This window comes from Hippoglossus stenolepis, chromosome 6, assembly GCF_022539355.2.
Source record: "Hippoglossus stenolepis isolate QCI-W04-F060 chromosome 6, HSTE1.2, whole genome shotgun sequence".
In the NCBI taxonomy this organism is placed as follows: Eukaryota; Metazoa; Chordata; class Actinopteri; order Pleuronectiformes; family Pleuronectidae; genus Hippoglossus; species Hippoglossus stenolepis.
This window is the reverse complement of record NC_061488.1, coordinates 14,101,226-14,121,690: the sequence shown is the minus strand read 5'-3', so window position 1 is coordinate 14,121,690 and position 20,465 is coordinate 14,101,226. Positions and strand designations below refer to the sequence as shown.

General features: G+C 41.4%; 1 protein-coding gene across 3 annotated transcripts in view; it reads right to left on the bottom strand.

Annotated features, from left to right (window-relative positions):
- The window catches only part of cpne5a (copine Va), a 71,043-nt gene that overhangs the window by 13,488 nt on the left and 37,090 nt on the right, over positions 1 to 20,465 (bottom strand). For all 3 annotated transcript variants that reach the window (XM_035160322.2, XM_035160323.2, XM_035160324.2), the window contains 6 exons: positions 16,720 to 16,823; positions 16,357 to 16,461; positions 13,233 to 13,274; positions 12,857 to 12,932; positions 10,334 to 10,387; positions 9,717 to 9,778 (listed from right to left, as the gene is read on the bottom strand). In XM_035160322.2, the coding sequence (XP_035016213.1) occupies positions 9,717 to 9,778; positions 10,334 to 10,387; positions 12,857 to 12,932; positions 13,233 to 13,274; positions 16,357 to 16,461; positions 16,720 to 16,823 (443 nt within the window). The remainder of the gene's footprint in view (positions 1 to 9,716; positions 9,779 to 10,333; positions 10,388 to 12,856; positions 12,933 to 13,232; positions 13,275 to 16,356; positions 16,462 to 16,719; positions 16,824 to 20,465) is intronic.

The window sequence follows — 20,465 nt, the reverse complement described above, 5'->3', positions numbered from 1 at the left end:
AGGTGAGCCGAGATCAAAGTCTATGCTCTTTCATTGCGATTAACACTGATTGTCTTCTCCGACTTCACCTCCATTGTGAAATTACCAGGAGCGCAGTATGGGAGATGATAGCGGCTTCCTACCGAGGAGAGGCTGACCCCGGCTCATTAATCAGCATTGAGCTGGACTGCTCGGCCGACAAAGGGGAATTGTAACAGTGGCACGCTGCCTCAATTTGAAAGACTCGGCGGATTTCTGTGGTTGGTTTTGAATGTTTGGTTCGAAAAAATCAAGGTGGTGAGTTCGAGTGCAGGACCGTAGAAACAGTCACATGGGAACTGTCAGTCAAACCGCCAATTAGACAGCTACTGTGTGAAGATGAACCGAGAAGTTCATCCTCGCACCGTCGCTACTCAACTACGGTCAGTTAAACAACCAACAACAAGGAGTTAATGGTTTCGTCTGTGTTTGTCAGTAGGATTACAAAAATAAAATACAGGACCGATTGTCAGGGAAACCTGGTGGAATGATGCAATATGGTTCGAGAAAAGAAAAGAAGGTTTTTCAACATTACCGTTGTATCTCAGAGAATAATTCATGGTCCATGGTTTTATAAGGGGGCTGCTGGGCCTTGGCAGAGGTATGCAATCTGAGTTCTCTTCTAGTAATCTTAGATTTTAAAGGAACAAGTACACAGCACTGACCAGAGTTACATTTACAGTCTTAATAACATAATACTGTGTACAACTCTCAACCTTTTCATGAATTTAAAAACAGTGTCTAGTGTTATCGAAAGTAATTATTCTTTTGCTTTATTATGTTTCATATTATAGTAGATTTTATATTTTTTTCTATATTTTCATACACTGATGAACAATAAAGACAATCTTAAAAAGCAGCTTAAAAAAAACTAGACCCTTTTCTAATGCAGGGTTTTGAATCTCTCGAAACGACTGATTGCTTTTTAAAATTGCTAACTTTGGATATAAAATGATCAAAGTTGTGATGCAGTTTCGGTTCAATGGAGAATTCACACAAGAGCCAAGTACAAATCCCCATAAATGCAGCATGAGCAGCAGTTTTCACAAGGTCGGCTATTGTAGACAAGTTGGAAGATTTTCTGGTGAAGGTAAAAAACAAAACATTTTCAGCCTGGTATTCTAGTAATTGAAAAATGTTCATTCCCCAGATGGGGAGAAAGGGTGCTGGATGAAGATATAGCCTGTCTGACTTTTTCTCCTCCACAGTCGTAAACATTTTCCTCACTAAAACAAGGCGTTCTCTAGTGACCTAACCAACCCAATCCATTGCCATAGTTTATTTGCCACTACCATGATATTTCCACTGCAGTTACTATGGCATTGGACAATAAACTTCACAGGTTTTGCTTTTCCCTCAGGATTCACAGGGGGAACAGGTCCAGAAATTAGAGCGTTCTCAGTGATGCCACTTTCTATTAGAGACAAAAAAAACAAGCCAGCAGACCATGAAAACACTCTGCCCTCTGGGGAGCAGTATTTGCTGCTGTCTCTCTGTGGCTCGGTGCAGAAGGAGTAACATACATACATGTATGTCTGTGGTACAGGTTTCACTACCTGCTTTGTATCTTCTATGTTGCAACTTTAGGAAAAAAATCAATATGGATTGATGTTGACTGATGCTGCAGTATTGTCTTTTTTGTAGGTCTTCTTGCAAGCAACCAACAGTTGGTAGCTGGTCTGTAGATCCTATTTGTATCCCTGCAATCCTCCAATAGTCCTCTATAGTCCTTGAAAACAGGCAGCTTTCTTCACTTCCTTGATATATTGCTCTGTGGACAAATTAATGAGGCATCTTCATTTCCTACACTTCATTTACAACTTCATAAATCTGACACCAGCCTTGAAATGACCTTTAAACAACCGGATTCTGTTCAGATCCTTCAGACCGGTAATTTGTCCCAGATATCACCCGTACCTTCCTCAGTTTACCATCTTCTCAGCTAAAATAACAGCTCCTCAACCAGTGTGTGTGTCACCTTGAATTACAGCAAGAGTTTAAATCAGGCACAAATGTATCAGTATCATATCGACTTTCTCCTTCCAGTTACACAAACACCAGATGTCAGGCGTCTTTAATGTGAAATTCCTGCAGTCTTGGCAAACTGGGTTTGGTGGGATATTGTTTGTGATGTAAAACATTGTGACAAGGAACTCAGCTGTATTCGCCTGCACACAGAGCACAACAATGAACAGACTGCTTTTCTTTCTTCAATCAAATACAGACACATACAAACGAGTGTAGCTTGTATTGAGTGGATGTCAATATGGATATTTACAGGGGTTTCTATTATTTTGTCCATCACATCTATATGGGTAAATATAACACCTCTAAGTATAAAGCAGTAGCGTAACAGCACCACAAACTACATCCTACAAAATAATGTTTCAGTCTATCGTTATGAAAAGTACAGAAAGTTTATCATAACAATTAATAAGACCTCTACCATTTAATTAGAAACTCTTAGATCATTTGTCAGAGATTTGGGGATGGTCTTTATAAATCATTCAAATGATCCTGTGGGAATTAACGAACGTAAAAATATAACAAATAACATAACAAAACAGAAAACTTCAGATATTTATCAGATAGGTTATCAATATCAAAATGCATCTCTATGAAACTTTATACATCTAAACACTGATTACAGTCCTAAACCCCCATGGTGTTCTTAATGCCAACTATCTAAGCTAAATGTATATATATGTCCCAATTAGATGTGCAATTATTTGCAGAAAACAAAGAAGTTTCAAATAAATCAATGTTGATAATAATTCAGAAAATCCTCCACCCAGCAATAATTCCATGGGAACTGCTTCAATAATCATTAATGCTATCTAGTGTTTGTTCTTAAATGTGTATTTTCAAAGCAGAATCTAACCATTAATCCCTCCACGTATTCCTCAGCTCACGCACATTACCTGTAATTCTTCATTCCAATAGTACACGTAGTACGAAGCACTGCTAACATGAAGGGTAGTGCTACTGAATTATCAATGAGCTAACCTGACTCAGAGATCCCACAAATATGGACCTGAAACTCTACGATGTTCTTCTTCACTACAAAGAGCACTGTGTGCTTTGAAGCCTGTCTTTGACTGAAATACAGAACAAATGATCTTATTAAACCCTCACAACCAGGAGAGAAGTCAACCTGCTGAGCTGCTCATTAGGCTGAACTGCTGTGAGCTCATGGTAACATCTTGAGTCCCCACTCAGATTTATCATAAATGTATCTTATCAACTGTCTGGACTACGGCGGCCGAGCAGGACAGCAAACATATCTGAAATCATTTAACATCAAGACAACAAAATGTATTTTTGTGAAAAAAAAGAAACCACTGCAGATGCATTAAAATATAAGAATGTAAAGGAAAGATTGTCACAGCCGAGAAATATCTTCGATTTCCAAGGAAATGAAAAAGACAGTGTCTCATTTCAGGACAACACACCATTTTGGTATCAAACTATTAAACCTTAATAAGATCTCCGCACAATACAAGCCACCACACGGCCCATCTCGTTGGAGAATTCATTTTAAAAGAAACGTTTCAACATGTGATGAAAAGAATATAAATCTTTCATTAGCCTCTCTGAGTCAGGACAGTATGTGGCTTCTGGACTTTAATTACCTCTATTTGATCATATCTGTGGCCCAGTTGAATCGTTAATGAAAAGCTAATTCACTGTGAATCCACTCAGGGTGAGATGGTGTATCAGGATAATAAATTCCTTTTCTTACCCTCTGTTGAAACCATCTGAAGTTAGTTTTCATATTTAAAAAAAAAAAGGGAGAAGTAAAGTAAACTCACATGAGAATAATAATCAATAGAAATGTGATCAGATTCACACACACTGCTCATATTTCTCATCATGTCACTGAATGGCAGTTATTCAGGTGCAGCTTCTAGTTTTTCTCAGTTGTATTACATTTGCATGAACTGAAAAAACTCAACTCATTCACTAAGCTACAGTACGGAGGCCAAAATCTATATGTGATCCATGGAGGTGTCTGTGCACTGTGCCATAACTCCTACATCACCATGTGTGGATGTGAAGGCATACGATTTAAACAAGAATAAAGTCAAATCTAAATCTCACTCATTAACAAACTTGTGTTTGCAACTTGTGTTTGAAATGCTAATCAATCTCCAACCTGAAGGTGGAAATAGCAATGAATAAGCACAACAACACACAAATGCATTTCATAAAACAAAACTTCACAAAAAACAACATTTTGGGGAAAAAAACACTTATTATGTTGAATCAAATGTGTTTTTCCGTAATGTTGTTGTTGTTTCTATAACCTCGTTTGTTTGCTGTGATGCTGGCGTTTTCTGTAAAGGTGCGTTTTCTGTAATATTGTGTTTTGTGAAATGCTGTTTTCTGTAATCTTGTTGTGCCTTGTGAAATGTATTTGTATTAACTTAAAGGTTGTTAGCTGATGTTTGAAGTCCTCAACAAAACAAAGAACAAAAAAATGCACCTGCAGAGATCCCTCAGAAGCTCCACCCCCCCCAAACTGATGAACACACATTGCTACGGCAACAACAATATGGAGATATCCACAACATCTCAAGTGGAAATTGATTCTCTCTCATAACTGAAGCAAAACAAACCTTTTAATATTAACCTTCATCAAACAAAAGACATGCACACAAACAAAGTAAAAAAAAAAGTTTAAAGTAAAAACTATGCATTCAATTTAAAAGTAAAGGGTTGTGTGGGTGGTGATGATGAGAAAAACCTTGTGTTTTATCTTAGACGTGTCAAATATTTGAATCAATGTCTTCATTTGTGGCTGCATGACTAAATGTAGGTTGGTTTATGCTGAGCTCTCTGCCTCCAGAGATAATTTGGCACAAAAACCACCACGACAGCTTGCGGAGGAAAACGATAGAGCCTCAATCAAAACAGAAAGAGAAACGCAGAGATATAATGTCCCCAACTGTCTTGTTTTTGATGGTATCTCTGCTGCTCTGTGTGAGAATTTTAATACACAAAGGTTTCCATTGTTGAGAGCACTTCTCACAGATAACATTAGTTCGACACTGACAGCAGAAGGCACAAAGGCTGCAGCGAGTCTCTCATGATGATTTAAAAGACCTTGAGAAAATATCAGAACATCTGATGCTGGAGCAATTTTCTTTCAGGGGTTTCATATTTCTAAAAAAAACTGCCTTGATACAAGATTTATTTTTATTTTTATCAAGCAACAGCCTCTGTCATCAGTCGCTCTACTGGGCGCATGACTGCATCCGTACAAAAGACGTGATGAGCTTTTAACATCTCTAAATGTCTGGAACAAAAAGATGAAGTATACCACTGCATAATGCTTCACTCCCCCCCGCGCTGGGTCACAATAATTAATGGTGTAATCCGTCTCTCATTTCTCTCTAAACAGTTTCATGTGATGATTACCACTTCTCATTTAACACGACGGATAAAAAGCTATTTCACTCTTGAAAACGTCGCCTTTATTCAGAGTTCAAATCAATTCTGATCTTGGAGTGCGGAGATTAAATAACAAAGGATTGGCCTTTAACTACACATTGAGGTGAAATCACTTTGACACAAGCTGCACTTGACTTTATTCACCCTCTAATCACAGTTACAGCACAATGACAATCTTCCTAATACCGCACTTAGAATAAAGCATCATTCATCGTACAGGCTCTTCAGGGAGAAGACTTTCTCTGGGGAAACATCGATGAAAACATAATATTTACTAGTCTACAGATAAACAGAAGGCCCACCTTCTGTTCCGTTACTCCAGCAGTAGTGATTACAAGGAGGACAACACACAACAGGTGCAATAGGAGTTATGTGTCAAATATGTGTAAAACCATCCGCCAGAAACCCAGGGAGGAGAATCAATGGGGACATATTTGATCAGGAGCGTTTCAAGGGACTTTGGGGGCCCTAGGCAAAAGGGACACAGGGGGCCTTCATCAAACCACACTGACCCCCACCACCACCACCACCACCACCACCACCACCCAGATATACATGATAAATGATGGGCATTCAAGTCTTAAACCAACACGATGCTTTTGGCAGAAATCTAGTGGGATGGGGGCTCGTTATAGGGGGTTTCTTCCATGGTGTTGCTGCAGTTTCCTGTACATTGCCCACCAGAGAATTTAAAGAGCACCTTGCGGGTTTTTGTTTGACCTTGTCTGAAAATTCTCATTTAAAAAGTTAATTCAGGATTTGGATGTTCTACAAGACTTAAGGGGGAAATTTCAGAGTGAAAAGCGGCAAATCTCATCAAAGCTCCCACAAATGCTTTTTTTCTTTCCACATCCCGTCTTATTATGCCACTTAAGAGGGTCTTATGTTACACCGCAATGCACAGTGGAGGTTTGTAAGTGAGTCTGAACACTTGTTTTTTTAGTTAGTTGGCATTTATTTCTCATGTTTTTGAGCATTTCACCATTTGTGCTCATGCTGAATTACTGTGTTTGTGAATTTTACCACTGCTTCTAGAATATAAGACATTTCAGAGAGGAGGATTGTGCTCCCGGGGATTCTCACAAAATTTCAGTTTTGGATCAGCCATTCTCGGGGGGGCCCCTCTCTGCTTGGGGCCCAGACAATTACCAGCTCTCTCCACCCTGCTGTAACACCCCTGTCTACAGTTAAGTAGTGGAGTTTATCTCCCTATATTTCAGAAACATTTTAGAATCAAGCCTTTTTAATCGTTTGAAAAAAAAAGGCTTTCATTATTTTATCTTCTCGTTCTTACTCTCCTCTGTGTTGCTATATTTCATCGGATTTTCTCCTCATAAAACCTTTGTATCTGCTCTGATAAATAATTTGCCACATGCCAGCAAAATCCCATAAAATGATACGATGTGCTCCTAAAATCTTTGCAGGCATGTTGTTTATCTAATTTTAAAGTCTTATATTCAAGACATTAATTATAACACAAATTTGTGAGTATGTTATCTCTCACTTCACGCTGCTAAGTTTCTGTTCCTCCAAATGTCATGTAGAAATATGCGTGCACCAAATTCAAGTGAAAATCCATGTCCTAGAATAAGCTCATCCTGGCTCTCAATCTTAGGTCAGTGTTAATCCAGGTTTTTGTGAATATGAAATAATATAAACATCTCACCAAAAACTACAAAGTGTAATACGTATACATGTTTATTTGGATTTTGACCTGTAATGTATTAATACTTAGTGTAGTGTACATCTCCCTACAGTGTTACTTCAATTAGGATGCTGTTACATTAAGTGTATGTGCTGTTACAGTATGTGTGTCCATTTGTGTGAGCCGGGAACAGACCAACCGGACAGATCTGGGACGCGCAAACATCAGTAGCAAAGCAAACTAAACCAGGGCAGCTGCTGATCCACCGAGGAACATTTCCATATGAGACAGGTCGTCCTCCCTTAATTAAACTGTCGGAAATCTTCTCCATATTTTATCAACGGCATCCATATTCATTCGCACTGCAGTTGTGGCTCCGGACAAGATGGTCTCCTCTGGGGCCACACTGAACTCACATGTTAAACATCCCAGGCATCTCAGTAGCTACAGGCAATAACCCTGAAGCGCTTGTGCTGCAGGAGAGGATAAATCAGAGGAGCCAACGTAATGCACGTATTAAATCTCACTGCATTGATTTTCGACCTTATTTTCACGCATTAGTCACAGCCAGAGCATTTCTACAATGCCCACAACATTCACTAATGTTCTCCGTGCTGCTGGTTAACTCCCACTATTGACTGCTATTGTAATGCTGCATCTGTGAAACAGTGAAACTTCAGACAGAGTTCAGCAAAGTGACCTCAATGTCTGTTAGTAATGTTCTGCTAGAAAAGTTTGTGCTCAACCAAACAAAACAAAGAAAAAGATAGAATATTCTTTCCATTCATTTTTTTTTCTTCCAATAGTCTAAAGTCAACAGTTGAGGAACAGATAAGGGAATGACATCATTCAAATTTCTCCAGGTATATATTTACGCAGCAGTAAGTACTTTTCTTACGCCGTTTTCAGACACGACCTCCAGAGGATGTCAATGAGAATCGGGTCCAGACTTTCTCCACAGTTTGCCTTTCACACATGCACGACACAGCAGGTTCTTTAGTCAGACACGTTCCCAACAACACAGAAATCTCCGCAGCGTTCAAGTGAGGGGAGGTGCAGCAGGCAGAGGCAGGATGTAACAGATTTTATTCCACTGTGGACATCACATGTTTTTGGTTACAGCACATCGACACCAGCGTCAGCCCGTATCAGCAGAAGCTCTCTTGACATTTTTTGTCAGTGTCCTCTATGTGTAAGGCTATTTCATCCTTTTTGTTTTCTCATGCTCGTTTCTCACAGCGCCTCCTCCTCCTACAGACTTTCTGCAGACTGTACACCAGGGGACTGGCTGGAGAAAGTCCACAGAAACCCCCGAGACTTTAGACGCCCAGGCCACTGTGATGCACCATGCACAGTATCAAAAAAGCAACGTCAGCATCTTCCAAACACTTGCACCAAGGAGCTAATATATATGTGACAATGATTTATTTTAGATCTGAGTTGTGCTGCAGATGAGTCTCTGCTTTGTGAGTAAACGTGGCACTTCAAACCTCTTTCGAGATGAACAGTCCGTGCCAACAGGGACAGGAGGCCTGTTGGTTACTATAAAGTTGCTGCAGAGCAGAATTTATCTGCTAAATTTTTTATCTGCTCCTCTTCAACAAAAGTGGCCTTTGTTGTAACAGTCAGTTTCTGCTGCGTTTGACAGGCAAACCCCAAATGTGACTTTAGCTTCTAGAGTTTCGATGAAAACACCCATCATTACTTTGGGACAGTGTAATGATGCGATCATGGCACTGGCGGTAGAGACGTTAATAATGTCATCAGGATAACTAGTTGTATGGTTACATGTGGTGCATCCACATTTATTGGATTTCAGGCACATCAATAGTAGTCACAGCGAAGTCAACTATAGCAGAGCTTTCACAAAAATCTGTTTCCCAGTCCTAATTACATTTTGGATGTCAATGTGAATCACACCCTGAAACTTTAAGCATAGCATCGTTTCCTGAATAACCAGAAATACATGATGCTGAAGCGTTTTGACAGACAACAGAGAGCACTAGCACAGAATGGACATGAACAACACCAGCAGCTAAATTTATCTTTCATGAACAACAGACAAAGTGCAGGAATTCCTGTTCTATAATGTAACTAATGATGTTTTTGTGATCTACTTGTTATTAGCATTTCACACAGTATGACACAGTTCAATGTATAAAGACATAAATATGATGAAAAGTGATATTTGTATGTGGCCTACATTTGCTGATTTTTCCAATAAAAAAGTTATCGGTTCTTAAAATGACATCTACTCTTCCTTCGGTTAATTTGTTTCTCAGTGTGTGTACACTGGAAGTTGTGTGGAAGTTGTGGAAGTTGTCGAAGTTGAACCACGGTTGGTTTCCAAACTTGTTGTGATGCCACACAAAAAAAACAACTCAGATGAAGGTGAGAACAAACTCCTAGTGTCAAACTTTGCACATAAATCATTTTGCACAGTGAAGCTCGGGTAACAATAAGAAAAACTAATTTTAGAGCGGAAAATCAAATTATATGATGTCAGACTTTGAGTTATTGCTCAAATTAGGGAGCCTGCCGCAAAGGTAGACAACATTAACATAGCGTGTCCTCATGTAAACAGACGAACTAGACTCACCCTCCTTTAATGTAATCCAGGAAGGTGTGCTCCGACTCCACGCTGAACGACAACAAGGACACCTGGGAGAGAGAAGGTCCAAACAGATAATGTCGTGCTTGGTGATTAAGGAATATCAGAATCTACCAATTTACACAATGACACTGACCTCAGAGCAAACAATCCGCAAAATGACTCGCCCAGGCAGAATGATTCTGACTCCTGAGCCGCGTATAAGCATCGCAATCACTGAGAGCATCAGTGTGACTGCGCACTGATGGATGCTCAGTGTGACGGATAACTAGCCACAGATTTTAATTACAGCGTCAGCCAAACATTAAGGCAGTGACAAAGCTGTGGCTAATATATACATAAAAAAAGTCTTCAGTGACACGACCCAGACGAATGTCACTTTAAGCATTACTGCTGATTTGGTTCTCATCCCGTCTCGGGTCATGAGAATGTTTTTTCATCTACTTAGATTCACTGTCCGGATCAAAAGCTCCGAGACTGGGGAGGGAACAAAAACATTTAACAGAGCTGAACTGCCTCATGCCTCCACTTAGAGGAAACATCCAGCTGAGGAGAGCCGGGGTGTGAGTGTAACAGGGAGTTTGCTCTTATCTTAGAAGTCTCACCGTCCCAGAGTTGATGTATCTCTTTTTCTTTATTTTCTTCTTGGCATTCATCACCTGGTGTGAAGGAAGAATGAAAAAAATGAAATAAAAGGTTAAGGGGAATGTAAACTTGCAGCACAATTCTTTTTATCCGCCCTTGGGCAAGTAATAAAAACATCTTTGTCCTCTTACTCCACGTCTGTGAGGGTAATGGTGCATATGGACTGAATCCAATAACTGCACCGGGTGAGAATGACATAGCATTGATCATGGCCAGCAGCAGATTTTTCTGGGGGTTATTATTATAAGCACCTGTATTGAGCTGTACATTTTACATGCATATTATCAAGCTTGGGGGTGGTGGATCACATGTCCCATATCTTTCCCCAAACCATTTATTTGTCATAAACAAAATGGCAAACCCACACAGACTGAATTATAGCTGTAAAAGTGCAAATTAACAGGTGTGCAATAAAGTGTAATGTGCGCAGAAACATGCACGAATATAGGGGCGATAAGATGAGCTGATAAAAGCGCTATCTGCTGTGACTTAATGATGTGACAGTTAACTATCCGAGTCAAATATCTCTACTGCTCATTCATTCTGTGGGTCTGCACACAAGTCGGAAGGAAAGTGTAAAATATAATATAGATACAGAGTAAAATCCTCCTCTCTGCAGGCTCCACTCCCCCCACTCTGCCTCTGTGATGATGCCTCTCAGCACCGCGGCCGCCACTCGGGCACAACCAGGTTTGCATAATGTCACATAGGCATCACCCCAAATTAAACCAGCCTCCGTTAGCATTAGTGCGCTGTCGTATCGACTCACATAGCTAATGTTTGCAGGGCTCGTGCATGTCAGGTTTGGGTACACAGGGATCTGCAGAGAGGCGAACATCACGGCCTGTGACCTATTCAAAGTCTTTATTTGTCAGCTGTGAAAAGGTGGCTTCATGTAGTCGTTGGCCACATCCTGAAACTGCTTCGAGGCCAATGACCTGGCTCAGAGTGCACAGGGAAACGGCTGTGTTTCATTTTCTGATTAAAATACAGACAGGCCCGGTGAAGGGTAATGGATGCACCTTCTTCTGACCTCCTAGCGGGGCACTCACTCATTCTGCCTTCCTCTCCGTCTGTCCCTCTGTACCCACCATCTTTTCCCCGACTCACTCTGCTCACTGCCCTTTTCTCAAGCCAGCGCCATGACTAATTCAGAGGCTAATGTAACATGGCAAGTGTTTTAATGAGCAGGGAGTGACAGCAGCCTCCCAGCGCTTAACAGTAATACACAATATGACCCTCGGAGGACCATCCCAAAAAACTCTAATCAGCAGTACAGTTCTGTTGCATTCCCATTTGTATTCTCACCACGGCAACACACCCTTTCTCATCTGGTCTACTGCGACACTTAACACTTAATGTTGGGTAGGACAAGGAGAGACAGAAGAGGCTTGCTGCTAATTTCAAATAGGCACAACGAGGCTCAAACAACCAAGGCCCGGAAAGTTTCCATTCATTAAACTTTGGATAACAAGACCTTGCCGAGCCAAAGGGCAAACTGATTTGGTCTAAAGTGGAAGTAGTTTTCTCCCACTGGCACAGAGAAGGTTGAGCATTAGGTGGTTTTGTGCCCTTGCAGGAGAACCTTTGTTCCAAAGGTGCAAGTTGGTTCATTAACTAATGCAGTGCCCGTTTTCTTAAACCTGTTTTCTTGGCCTGTGGTGATGCTGGTCGCTGCTTTCTATCTGAAACTGTGTTGTGCAGTAATTGAGATGTGTGAAGTAAAGACCTGCTGCAGGACGGAAGAATCTTGAAGACGCGCCACCACTGCTGCACAAAGAGCTGTTCAACTGTTTATTCAGTGAAACTTGACTCAGTATGCAGAACCCCGAACTGGAGAATAAATTGTCATTGCAGTTGTTGTGATCAACGTCACTTATGTTGATCACAACAACTGTCCTAGCTGCCACTACTACAGGTGCCAGTTGTCTAATATTGGACACCTCGCTTGTCCAGATCGCATCAAATTTGACCCTGCACTTTCTCATTTAACAATATACATTCCAAGTGTGACGCTGATAAGATGAATGGTTCTCAAGATATGTGAGCACCAACCAGTGCAGTTTCCATCGACATTCATTTTTTTCTAAATTCAAATAAAGCTAGAGTGACCTTTGAGCACTGAATGTAATCAGTTCATCAGTGAGTCCAAGTGGATTGTGCCACATGTAATAAAATATCCTATAAGCAGACCTGAAAAAAAATTTGGATTTTGGACCTTTGACCTATGACCACCAAAATCTAATCAGTTCATCCTTGAGTCCAAGTGAATATTTGTACCAATTTTGAAGAAATTCCCTCAAGGCATTCTTAAGATATCCCCTTTACGAGAATGGGACGTACGGGCAGGGAGAACAAATTGCCTCCAGCCACCAGCTGTCGCAGCCAAAATTAAACGTGCAACATCAATCACTGTTTCACATAAAGCTCATATGTTCTGAGAGGAAACTGAGAGACTGTTGTTTTCCTTTGCCTTCACTCACCTCATAGACATTTAACTGGCTCTGACCTCGACACAGCTCTTTGTAGCTGGTGGTTAATTCACCGATGAAGTCGTGGCTGGAGGAAGGTGAGAGAAAAAACTGCCTCACATGCTGGTCATTCAGATACAGTCACAATACTGTCCAGTAAAATACAATACTGAGAGGAGAACCACCACAACCACTGTAGTGATGTAATAATCAGTTTTAATGAAAAACTAATAGCAATTTAAAAAAGTAAATATTTTGATTGTGGGCAGGGTTTTTATTGTTTCTAAAAAACTGTAAATGTAAATCACAGTTAAAGGAGAAACTCACCAACATGAGAAAAACACCACAAATGGCTTTTTAACTATAAATGTTTGTGTGAGTGCGTTACCTCCCATCTCTGTCCCAGTCATACACTTCCACTTTGATCGTCCTGTAAAACAAATCAAACAGAGGACACGGTTTGTGTGACCACCTTTTACAATGAACACATTTGTCAGCCAGTACCTGAAAGTCCTTGAGGGGAAACTTCCCAGACAACACTTCTGAAATGACCAAGTCTCAAAACACGCTATCAAAGCTCATTGTAAGTGAAGGTTGAATAAAATCAAACGAAGCGAGTCTGCTCTGTCTTGCACAGAAAAGTAATAATATAATGGTTCTGATGATATAATGGGGTTGACAGTTTCATATATCTTTGAAGCTAGACTGTGTTGCGCACTTCTGCAGTTTTTTGTCTCAGTCAGTCTGGCATCAAAAGAGGAAAATCAAGGAAGGTTTGACTTTTTAAAGAGAATGGGTAAACTGGCATCAAGGATTTTAATGAATTGTTGACTTTGTGTGTGTCACAGCGGAGCGAGCACGTTGATAGAGTTGCTAACTTCTGCGCACAAAGCCAAAGATAGAGAACTAACCTCAAGGGAGGGAGCATATTTTACAAGTTCCTGAAATAAGTTGGAATGCGAGATATCAAATAGGAAAGCCTGGGAGAATTCACTGAGAAGGAGTAAAGAGCTTTTCTCTCTCTCTCTCTCTCTCTCTCTCTCTCTCTCTCTCTCTCTCTCTCCTGCTCAATCTGACAGAAAGATCAGTATCTTGTCCCCCAACTCCTACCCCTCCCTCCCCTTGGGCTGCTGTCAATCATGTGTCGATGGCTCCGGGAGGACGCCGGGTGATGGAGGGCTGCCCTGTAAATGTGACCTGAACTCATTCTGTCTGCACTCAACTTATCTATCCTACGTAACACACGTGTGTGCGATCAATGTCGAGCAGAGAGAGATGAGACAAGAACTGTACCGTGAATCTGTGCTTAAAACACTCTGTGCCTCATAAAACTGACAACAAAACACAAATCAGACAGATATTCAGAGTCAGTGACAGAAAATGATCAAAGCCTCCTCCGAGTACTGGTCGACACTTGGGGCTAGTGTGTCAGATGTTTCTCGAGCGATGTGATAGTCACCATCTACTTCTCTGATGTAATTTCTTTACAACTAATGATCTTAGATGCAGCACCAAGACATGATCCAATCTACTGCAGAAGATACGGAGAATTAGTCCCCAGATCAATATCATTTTGCTGCACTCGCAGTGGAAATATGAGCGATTTCACTCCCTGACAAGAGATTTGACTGATTAACATGAGGCAGAGCTGTGATAGAGGAGCGATAACCATACCAAGGAAAAGTGATGTGGAGCACATAACATGAGGCTTCTCTGTGCTGGAGCACCGGCCATCATGTGATCTCCGTCCTTCTGCACCTTGGACATCATGGATCTGGATCTTCATCCTCCCAGAGACTCATCCTAACTCTGTTCTGACCTTGTATTAACTTCTGTCTCACGTGATCACAAGTGGGCAACTCAACGTACTAAGTACTAATAAGCAAAATGCAGATCCGACCTCTCCGGCCACATTCCTTTTCACTGTGAACGTAAGTGATTCCTGGGCCACCCTGAAGAAACGCCTCCTCAGACTTAACTTTCAGAATGAACCAGAAATATATTTTTATTCTTCGCACTGTTTTCCAAGTATTGATTTATTTGTGGCAGCCCGCCCAAATATCAACATTGACCGCCACTTATTGATTTTCAATTTTTTGTTACTATTTCAAATGGATGGAAGCCTTTTTCATTGTAAAGCTGAGCACGGCGTATTGATTCACTCAGCATCTCCTCACCCTGTTCCTTCGTCTCCCTCTAACACAAACAAACACACACACCCACACACACACACATTGACAATGGACTCATCAGTCAAAGTCAGTCTGGCTACAAACAATAACACATTTTGTCTTTGCAAAAAGTAATGATGTACCGGTTTATTTCCTTTACAGCAGGGAAGGGAAATCGGATCACAAGTGGCCATTAGAGACGCCTGAGGAGACACCATCTGATGCCATGTGTGAACTGACGTACTTAGAGCTGTCAAACTGCGACTGGCTCGCCCAAGATGCATGGTAATGGCTGGTATGAACAGAGCTTATGTCATTGATGGATCCACATTCTTCACATCTGTTTCCACTTTAGTCAACTTTTATTCAAGGGAAGTAGGATAGAGGCCAGTGAGGTGGTGATTTTAGACTTTATAAATTAAACTGAAAATATTTAAAGAATACAAGAAAAAACTCAGGAGCTGATTTTTGGAAATTTGCAATATCTTTAAACTGGAGAAGGCTGTGCGTTTGACAAAATGCCTGAGTCAACTGTGGGTCAGAACCAATGCAATGATTTCATGAGCCACAAGAATTTGATTTGCTGCAAAATTTGTTGAGTTAAATCTTGCAGCAACTCATATCAACTGTAGATATTTCATATGAAAACCGGGGAGACGATAAATTGCTATAGATTTCCCTTGCCATCAAAATCCTCAAAGGGAATCAAGCATCTTTCATGCCTCTGCACCATCTGTCTGACCCAATTAGCTTCTGCGGGCAGGTGAGCAGAGACGGGATCCAAGCGAAGAACCTCTGGTTGACACCGAGCGTGGTGAGAGGGGGAGATTTGAGGTGTTGTTTGATAAGTTGTGCAGACTCTCATGGCTGCCTGGGTCAGCACACACACACACACACACTCTCAACATCTATAGAACGACACAAGTACAGAAACTTCTTCTTCCATTCGTCTCGTTTTTTATTTCCCTGCCAAAACTCTCTCTGCTCCTCAGGTGTCCCACGAGGCTCCTTTGCTCTGAACAGATTCAGATATGATAGGAGATGCCATCAGGAGCATGAAACGCTCTCAAAGCCCCTTGCCACTTGAAGGCAAATCAATGAACAACCAGGCCAGGCAGCGTGTACACAGAGTTAGGCCTTTAATAATTCTGTATTTCAGCAGCAGATAAAATAACAGTAGAAAATCAATGCTGTCTAAATTTGACGCACCCTTCCCTACTTTGAAGTAAGTACCCTGCATATTGAAACTTGCCGTTTTGATTTCCATTGGAAAAAAAAAATCAAGCTGCATGCGAGTGTGTGCGGGCAGAACATTTTATTGTACATCATCAGTCATCCTACCTGTTGTAGTCTCCATTGCAGAGCGCTCTGACGGGGATGGAGAAGGGCTGCCACACAGGGTTCAGCGTGTTCTTCATCACCTCGGTCTTGTGGCAGATGGTGAACCTGGAGACTCAAGGTCATCAGGAATTTGAAATCCTAATACGCACAGCTCTAAGAAAATACCCAGCGATAAAAATCTTCCCACTGCCGCCTGCTTTGGATGCACATCTGCATAAATCTATATCTGTATGCAGTTCAAGGGAGCTCAATCTAATTCTCTCATGGGTGCTGCTCCTTTGAAATCCACACCACCCTCCTACCTGGCTTTGATAAGTCAAAATAAAAAAACCACTGAGGAAGAGAAAAGAGATGCAAACTCACGTGCCGTCCTCGTTGCTTCTGTAGAAGACCATGAAGGGGTCCGATTTTCCAAAGAAGTCCTTTTTATCCAGTTTGTTGGCACAGAATTGCATGGTGGAGTAATCCTACAGACAAAGGGCAGGGGGGAAACAAAGAAATTCTCAAAAATGAAAAGCAAATGACATTGTAAATCCACGCTCCTGCCGATGTTGTTTGTTTATACACGCTGTGTGCCAAGATATAAAAGCACTGAAGCACCAAATCAAAGCAGAGTGCTGACCAAATCCTAATGTGAGCAGAGCAAATCCAGCCAGTGGCCCCTATGTTTCCAAAACCCGCAAATGCACTCATTACCATTTCTTTATTATGCAACTGCTGCACAAACGCAGCGGATGGGATAAGGAAAATCAAATTGAAAATACCTTGTTGTGCTGCATGTAATCATAATAATAGTATGAGGGAGCGTGCAGGGGCAAAGTAATGGATTCTAAAACCCTGCCCAGGGAAAAAAAGGGGGGGTTTTAGTAAAAAGGATGTAGAGGGTGTGAGTGCAGCTAATGATACATTAGAAAGGCTAGTATTAGCATAATTATACTCATTTAGGCAGTATTTCAATGTGTGCTTCCATTACAAGGACAATGGACATGCCCTGTAATGCCTTTGGTTCCAGATAGTCTCCCTGTGGTCAAGTTAATATTCTGCATCTGTGTAAAGTGATGAGGCTGCACAGTGGCCACAGACTGGACAGGTAAGAAGCAGGAGAAACTCTGCAAAGTGTCCCTGGAAGCCATTACAGGATATTTTAGAAACTGTCGCCCCGGGAACATGCTGCATCTGCAAGTCAAGTGTGTTAATCATCAAATGCTAAAGCCTGAGATGTGATATCAGAAGACATTCACAGCTCCCGGGCTTTCAGGGATTGAAGTGCAGCCATTAGATGGGAATCAGCATGGTGCCGGGCAGGGCCTTTATCGACTGCTTTGACCCACATCAGTGTGGTGCGTACTGCCTCTGACCTAACACTCACTAACCCCCCATCATGTCACTTTATGCCTTGGACACAGACCAGCTTCTATTTCTGAGGCAATCACCACCAGGGAGGATGGATGACGCTGCACAGATAAACAGTGATTATACTCATCAATTAATTCTACTCACATTCTGCTGAAAATTGAGCTAATTTGATTATGTGCTGTCTCTAATCGTACATTGTTTCCAACTAATACTGTGGAAATATTGGAACAGAGGCAAAGTAACGGGCTGATTAAACTGTCATTTGAGGCTCCAAGTGCTGCTGCATATCTAATTTCATCTCCTACTGTTATTTTCTGTTTCTAACCAGTGTACAGGAAGAAGGGAGCATTTTAATGGATAATTGTTTTCCCCAGTTTGTGCAGTTGGATATGGACCAGCCACGTTATAGAGGAAACAGCTGTGTATTTTGTACGTGAATCTCTTCCTTGATATCTTTCACAGGAACATCTCATTTGCCCAGCAGGGCTTGTTTTGTGGATTTAAAAAAAGGTAAGATATTATTGAAGTGAACTTTGTATAGGTCACTTATCAACGTCTTTTAAAATAGCACCACCCTATAACTGTCCTGCTTAGCCCTGACACAGCCTCCGCAATTACACTATCATGGTAACACGGCGCCTCAAGCCTTCATTAGGCACAGATAACACACACCCGCCTCGGTGCCAAGCAGTGTTCTCTCATTAAGTGGGAAAAAAGGCAGAACATTAATTTCAGCCACTGAGGTTCAGGAGCAGAGGGGGAATACTGAGAGCAGACTGCATCCTCCATGCCCGTCTCTCTGCTCCACCAAGATATCGCCGCATGGGCTACGTGGCAGAGCAATGCACTCCTTTCAGAACGTGGGAGAGAATCCATGTTAGAGGAGCTTATAACAACCTTGAGATCACATAGTGAATCACCAAACGAGGGGCGAGCAAGAGGATTATTGGAATCAGAAATGTACACAATCCCTTTGTATGGATCAAGCTTCGTTCCATTCAGTTGCCTGTAATGACTGTAAGCCTCAGGTGAAGGATTTTTTTGTCCGTCTAAGAAACAGTTTTAGATATATAACAAAAACACAATAATGGGAACTGTAATAAGCTCAACTTCCTTTTCTGAAGGCAGCGATAAACTTAAGGATACATGTTCAACGAAAACACAACATACAAGCCAATACATCAGTGGTAATTGGACTTAGTGTAAGTTGATAGTAAGCTGGTGAGTGTGTATACTGCACATATTCTGCAGAGGCACCTGAATATTTTATATTATTTTTATGGTCGAGTTTTCAGGAGTCTAAAAATAAAGGCTGATATATTGACCATAGACTATAAAGATGGACGACATGTCTCCATTTCCTCCCACTTTCCAGAAACGAAGTTAAAATATATTGGATACGAACGCTGCCATGGTGCACATTTGTCCCCTGAGTCTGCAAAGTAACGATTGGGGGATGGAGCACCATTACTGAGGTCCCATCAATACACAAGCTTGACCAATGACAAGTCAGTCTCAGCTGTCAATCATGATGTTACACCCAGTTTTCTAGCATCAAATAACTCATTAAAACCAAACTAACTTAGCACTTCAGTGTGACAGGACATACCTAAAATGAGTGAAACCATCTTTGAGAAAATGTCTTTTCTTTTTTTGTGTCTATGTCCCATTAATTATATAGAGTAGGCTGGATTTATAACTTATACTTCAAGCAGCCACCAGGTGGCGATCAAGGCGCTTTGACTTCACTTGTGTGCAGCCGTCCTGTCCTCCATCTTTATACACAGTCTATCAACAGATTGAGAAGCTGAGTTTGAAGAGCATTTGTGATTTTGGATTATATAAATAAAGTGTAGTTGACCATGTATATTTTCATATATACTGAACAAGACTTACACTCATCCTAATACATAATCATGAAGGAATAAACCTCTCCGTGGTTCACTACTGTTAAACGTAAAGTGTTAACGTAGATTTAAATCAGCCGGAGCTGCGGCTGGACAGTGAGGAGGATGAGAGAGGGAGCCAGCCTCTGCTCAGCATGTCTCATGTGCCAGAGATAACAGCAGCCAAGAGGCAGATTTTATCCATGTAGAGGCTGCTGCTCAGTCTAATGATACCTGGCAAATCCACCACCATGAGGTGAGAGCCAACCTGCCTCTCAGATAACGCTCCCTGCAGAACTTCCCCTCTGCTGGTTACAGTTTCCTCCAAACATGAGTTACAGTGTTTACCTCAGGTGATGCAGTAACTCTGCTGCCTTCATTTATTGGCCACAGATGGATACGATAAACAGCATCCCGATGAATGGCACCAAATCCAAAACGCTATAATTCACAAGTGTGTGAACGGTACTGACAGTGATCTCTCTTTTCTTTCATGTCATCATCCTGTTCTCTACTCAAGCCGGAGGTTTTTCCCATTCAGGGTTAAACTCTGTAAACAGGGCAGGTGTGGAGTGACACGTCAAGTCTGTGTCTCTCTAATTGAGTCTGGGAGAAAGGAAATGGTCATTTGAACCAGCGATGATCATTTGCATTTATATTACAAAATCGCCTCTTGAAGTGGTGCTTTCAGGGGACAATGCTAACTCCTATCATCGCAGATCCAATGCACCTGATGACTCCCAGCAGCCCCTCAACGACTCTGAGCACTGACGCTTCGATCCTGCAGGACAGAACGAGTAACGGCCATCACTGCAGATTTATTACCAGCACGCCTTTTCTGTCAGGGGACTGTTTTTTTTTTTTTCA